The sequence below is a fragment of the Nelusetta ayraudi genome, unplaced genomic scaffold, assembly GCF_046127955.1.
Source record: "Nelusetta ayraudi isolate G7.1 ecotype Tasmania unplaced genomic scaffold, CSIRO-AGI_Nayr_v1 ptg000042l, whole genome shotgun sequence".
Lineage (NCBI taxonomy): Eukaryota > Metazoa > Chordata > Actinopteri > Tetraodontiformes > Monacanthidae > Nelusetta > Nelusetta ayraudi.
In genome coordinates, this window is record NW_027466092.1 from 8099001 (window position 1) to 8105000 (window position 6000).

The window sequence follows — 6000 nt, forward strand, 5'->3', positions numbered from 1 at the left end:
CATAGTGCCCTCTGGGAAGGTCGTAGAGACATGGGACAAAGACCCACGCGTTCGTCCAATGGAACAATCTGTTTTCTATTCCTATTATATTTATTATGACTTGGAAAAATGTAAATCAAAATTTCTAAGATTAAATTTCAGAGATTCCAGTATTGTTCAACGTCTGTCCCTTGTTGTTGATGCAGCTTCCCTTCCAATGCCTTCATTTTCAGTTAAAGCACCCAAAGACAGCACTCGCGTCTCCTGAAGTGCATTCTAAGGAAGAAAAACCTGCCCAAGAATGTCACACTTTCAAACCTTGGGAACCAGAAACTCGTGGAATGGAGCCACACAGCAGCGCCTCTTGTGACTTTTTCTGAGTCAGATTCGAGCGGTGTCCCAAAGAAGGCGGCGGCGGCGGGGACGTGATCGAAATAACAACAGCGGCATGTACACAAATTGGCATCGCACTCGCATAGGGAGCCGAGTGTTTTGCTGCGGGAGGCCGGCTGTCAGTCAGCACGCGCGGAATATATAACCAGGAGGCGGCGAGGGGGAGCGGAATTGAGTTGGAAGGCAAACAAGCGAGGCGCTCGGCGCCGCCGCCGCCGCCATGCAAATGAAGGTGGCCGCGCGTCGCTCGGCCGCAGGTGCGGAGGTGAGACGGTGTTCGGGGTTCCACTTCCTAGGTGGTCAGAGAGCGATGGGGGGGGGGGGGGGGGGAAGAGTCCCACCCACTGGTTTTCCACAAGCTATCAGACTGTGGAACGACAGTATCATGCAATGTGCACATTACTACTCTTTGCACTTTGCTTTATTTCATGGTTTTTATCCTGCATTTCCATCATTGTTTTTCTCTTTATTGTATTGGAGCTCCCCTGCATATGTCTGCTCTTAAACAGTGCATCTAAGTGACAAATAAAAGTGAATCTGAAGTGAATCTGAATCTGAATCCTCACCCCTGGACCAGGTAACCCCCCCTCCTCACCCTGTGCGGCTGTGCAGCCTGATGAAGGTTGACTGCGGTATTATTTCATGAATTAAGTTCTTGCACTTCCTCCGCCTCCCTCCCTCCCTCCCCCGTTCTTCCCTCCTTCCTGTCGCAGCGAGGGTGCGGGAGCGACGCCCTTCCTCTCCTCTCTTGTCCTCCGGCGCTTCAAATCCCCCCATCACTGCTGATCATTGTCTCAATTACTCATCCCTCCCTCCCTCCCCTCCTCCCCTCCTTCCTCCTTCCCTCCCTCCTCTGCTCGTCCTCCTCTCTCTTCTTATCTCGTCCCAAATTGCTCGGCGCGCTCCTACTCCTTTACTCTCTATATTTTCTTTTTTTCTCTTCTCCAAGGTTGTGTTTGTACGTGTGTGTGTGTGTGTGTGTGTGTGTGTGTGTGTGTGTGTGTGTGTGTGTTTGAGGCTATCGGCTGCTTGTCTCCTCCCTCATCTCCTCGTCTCCTCCTCGTCCCGGCCTGTCATCGGGATTTCACAGATGTTCTCTGATTATTCCTACCTTGTTCCTGTCATACCCTGAGATTCTCCTCCCTCCCCCTCCCCTTCCTTCCCCGAACGCTGAGCGATTTGCGTGAATCGAGATCGGCTACGGGAATATTCACCACCGGGGCGGAGGCGGCGGCCGCGTCACTGGAAATGGTCTGTGGTCGGAAAAAGCGGCGGCTGTCGTTGAAAATACGATCTTGAAGTGGCCTGGTCCTGGCACCGGGGGCTGTTTCGCCCCAGAGGGCCTCTTTGATATTTGCGACCTGTTGATTATTATGTTGAAAAATAACTTGCATTTGCAAAGTCCCATTTGCAAGGAGAGGAGGGGGAGGCGGCGGCGACTCTCCGGGTTCGATTTGGCCGCCTCTGCTCTCAGAGTCCGTCTCTCTCTCTCTCTCTCTCTCTCTCTCTGTCCGTCTGTCCGCCTCTTCTTTGTATCCATTACGGCTCCACTTTGGCCTAATGGAGACATTAGAGTCTTTTACCTCTCTGCCATCTATCATGTCATTGAAACTCTTTCCTTACTTTCTGTTTTTAACTTCTCCACTTTTTTTCCCCCGCCCATCCCCAGCTCGCTCCGCGCCTCCTCGGTTAAAATCTCGCCCTCCATCCTTCACCGCCGCTCTCTCTCTCTCTCTCTCTCTCTCTCTCTCTCTCTCCCTCTCCCTCTCCCTCTCCCTCTCCCTCTCTCTCTCTCTCTCTCTCCTCCCCCTCCCATCATCTCACTCAGGCCCCCGTCCACATCATATCACCCAACAGCTTGTCACAGGCAATCAGTCTGGGCCGTCGCGCCTCCCTGGATGGCCTCCCTCACCTCCTCCTCCTTTCCTCACCCTCTCCTTCCTCTCCTTCCCCGCCTCCCTCGTCTCCTGTCGCCTTCTCGTCCTCCTTCGCATGTCAGGAGTCATTACCCTCACTCCCCCTGACCAGTCCAGGGCGTTTACCCCCACCCCCCCAGCCCCGTCCTCCATCCCCTGTTTTTTTTTTAATCGGAGCCGATACATTTTCCTCCGTAGCCGGCGGCCCTCTCTTTATCCCGTGCCCTCACAACTAGCAGGAGGTTTAAAGCTCAAATTTTTTTCCCTCTTTTTTTCTTTTTCCAGCTCTCGACAGCGATAAACGGCGTGTGCGTTTCATCGTTAAATCGTTTGGTTTTCCGCCGCTTCTGGACAAGAATATGTAATTTGCGACGTTCGTGATGAATCGAGTAAATTATAAATAAATCATCAGAGACAAATGTTTTTTTTTTGGTTGTAGCAGCGTTTTTGAAAGTTCACTTAAGTGATGATGTTTTTTTTTTTTTGTTTTTTTTTAGGTTTAATTTCCTTGTTAATGGTTATGTGTGATCACGTCCGCAGATGCAATAAATTATCAGGCAGGAAAATCTCTCCCAATGAAAACGGAGGCACTGCATGTGTGGGGAGCTAATTATTGGCCTTCACTTTCCCGCGACCCAGTGAGTGTGACTGGTGTAGCCTTCGTGTGTGACTGCTGTTGTCATTATAAGAGAGGTCCTTTTTATAAGGGAGTCTTCACTCGGAATCAAATCTGCAGACTTCCGCGAGCGTCACCTGATCTCACTCACTGATACGTTTGTGAGTCTGGCAACACTTTAGATTAGTGGGCAGTGTAGGGACACAGTGTGTGTCAGAAGCCCTGTCTCAGCCAGATCACACATAAAAATCGGTCAAATCCTCCTCTTCAAACTAAAACTCTTTCATTCCACCTTGAAAACTTACACTTCATCATGACATCAGGATATTTTCCTCATATTTTCTCCCACAATACGTAAGTCCCAGGAAGCAAAAAAAAAGAGAAATACTATGATTCTCCTCAGAAATGCTTCCATAACCCAGCAAGTGGCAGGAGAAGCGGCAGAAGGCTGCGACTCCTTCACACTTCATTCAGACCTGCTCGCTGTGTCGCTGTCTGCTGCTGCTTCCCCCGCTGCGCCGCCGCTCGCCGTGACCTCCGCCTGCGTCCCTCCTCCTCCTCCTCCTCCTCCTCCTCTGCTTTCACACTCGCTGTAGTGAGTGTGTTGGGGGGGGGGGGGGTGTTGGAAGTGGAGCTGCCTCTTCTTCACACCTCCCTCTCTCGCCGCAGCCATCATCCGCCGTCCGTCCCTTTCTGCTTCGCTGCAGACGGGCGAATATGCAGCCTGAAGCCAAGAAGAAGAGGGAAAGTGGATTTTTTTTAAGGTCTCTTTTAATGGAGACGAGGTGAGAGTACGGTGTGGTAAATGTGGCAAGAGGTGTGTTTTATTGTGAAAGGAAGAGAAGTTGTGTCTCCTCCTTTCAAGTTGAGCCGGCGAGTGTTTCTTTTCTTTTTTTTTCTTTTTTTTTGAAGAGGTCGGAATGAAAAACTGTCTCGCGAAATCTGATCAAAAGTCTGTGAGTGGGAGTAATAAGCCGGCACAGCCCTGCGTATACTGGCTGCAGCCGAATCGCGTCGTCTTCCTCGCACCTCGCCCTTCACACGCTCACGGTCTCCTCTCCTCCTCCTCCCCTCGTAAAGTCAAACATTTCTTTATTTATTTTGCTGCTCACTCGGCCCCTGCGGTCGGTACAGTAAGAGAGGATCAATCGTGGGGATGGAGAGTTTCTCTCCCACACCTCCCAAAAAGGATTTCAACAAGGAGGAAATGGAAGAAAGCTCAGGAAGACCTGAGGGAGGTGGAGACAGACAAAGCATGACAAATTTATAGATGGCCCCTGCGTTTGTCCGCCTGCCGCGCCGGTGTCCTCATCCCTCCGCTCCCACCGTCTGATCGTTTCATCCTGCTCCGTGGCGTGCCTTCCATCTTCCTCCTCCTCCTCCTCCTCTTCCTCCTTCTCCTCCTCTTCCTCCTTCTCCTGCTCTTCCTCCTCCCCCTCTCAGGCCTCTGTGACCTGCAGACCACTGATGTTCAGTGTATCCGCTGACAGGCTTTATGTAAGGGGATGTGCTGGAGTGTTACGGGGATTCTTGCTCACGCAGCCTCTCGCCTGCTCTCTCTGCTTGACCTCCTTTGGCCTCCCTCCCGCCTTCAATAGAGACCCGTTCGATCCCAGAACAGGTCAGGACGTTCCCTGATCCCCGGATCCCTGACTCTTTTTTTTTTATTGACTTGTTGCAGCTTCTTCCTTCGTATTAAGTCCATTATTTTCGCATTAGCTCATCGGTTAATCAGGGAAGCTCAATGTGCTTCATCAGACGACCTGGCAGTATATTCTGTATAAAATATGTTGTTTTTTGGTTTTACGTAACATCACTATAAATAAGCAATGGGTTCATACATTTATATTCACTTGAAGGGTGTGTCTGCTCACATTCCGCCACCACAGATCCGCAGGTGGCCAGAACACGCTTCCACTCCATGTTTAATGATCCCCCCCTGCGCTCCACAGCTGGAATAGTAAAGAGGGTGAGACACCAGAGCACAGGGCATTAATATTAGCATAGTTGCGTATGTAGTATGCTTTCCTACGACTGTGCTTCACACTGGGTCTTTTCAAAGGAAAAAAAAAAAAATCTTCTATCTAATATTCTCTCGTCAGACGCAGTGCGTAGGGTCAGAATGAAGTATTAAAGGAGCTTTATCTCCCTCAAAACAGTTGTTCTACTCTCCAGCCTCACTCTGCACCCAATGTTTTCTAGTCTTCGACCCTTTTTTCTTTCATACGCACCCTTAATTGGATCGCCATCCCTTTAAAATAAAAAAAATAAAAAAAAAATCCACCCATTGCCCAGGCGCCGCCTCCCCTCTCCTGCAATTCTTCCAACCTGGGTGGCAAACGCAGTTGAGTGAGGGAGCGGTTGAAGCTGGGGGTGTTAATGAATTCCAGCAGACTGCTAAATGAGGACTGATTAAAGTGCTGCAGCCTCGTTGTGTGACATTTCGGAGCTTCTGGTGGTGGCGGAAAAAGAAAAGGCGGGTGCGGTGGGGGGGGGGGTGGTTTAAATTGCTGCCTCTGCAAATGTCACTGGCTGACTCTTTGCAACGGGGCCCTGCCGTATGAATAGAAGCCATTGTCGGGGTCAGCTATAGATTGAAAGTCAAGTTGTGTGGCCGCCGCGTGAGCGCGCGCGCCTGTGTAAACCAGCCCTACCCTGAAGTCTCGGCTAATCGTGCAACTTCCTTTGTTCTCCTCCAGCTACGTCGGACGGGACGCGCCAAGGCCTGGACAGCATGAGGGGTGGAGTGTGCGCCACGCAAGGCATGAAGGTGGTGCTGAAAGTCGGCCAGAGTAAGTCTCTCACCGCCTCTCCGTGTTTTAACATCACGACGTCTCGCTGCTCCCTGCCGCCCCGCTTTGCACACATTGTTATTCATGCGTGGCGCGCAGCCGCCCACTTAATGCACTGTGTGACTCACGACGGGCGCTGGCCGGAGTCCACCGCGCACATCTCGCATCGGCTCCCATCTGCACGGCGCCGCATTCGTTACCGGACCTCATCTGACACTGTTGGCCCCTTCAACGTTCACACCCTCTCTCTCTCTCACTCTCTCCCTCTCTCTCTCGCTCTCTCTCTCACTCTCTCTCTCTCTCG

The 6000-nt window shown here is 51.3% G+C and overlaps 1 protein-coding gene across 1 annotated transcript in view; it reads left to right on the forward strand.

The window, feature by feature from the left end:
• Positions 1–6000, forward strand: part of efnb3b (ephrin-B3b) — an 87589-nt gene that overhangs the window by 68522 nt on the left and 13067 nt on the right. The window contains exon 3 of the mRNA XM_076034056.1: positions 5604–5696. Coding sequence (XP_075890171.1) covers positions 5604–5696 — 93 coding nt within the window. The remainder of the gene's footprint in view (positions 1–5603; positions 5697–6000) is intronic.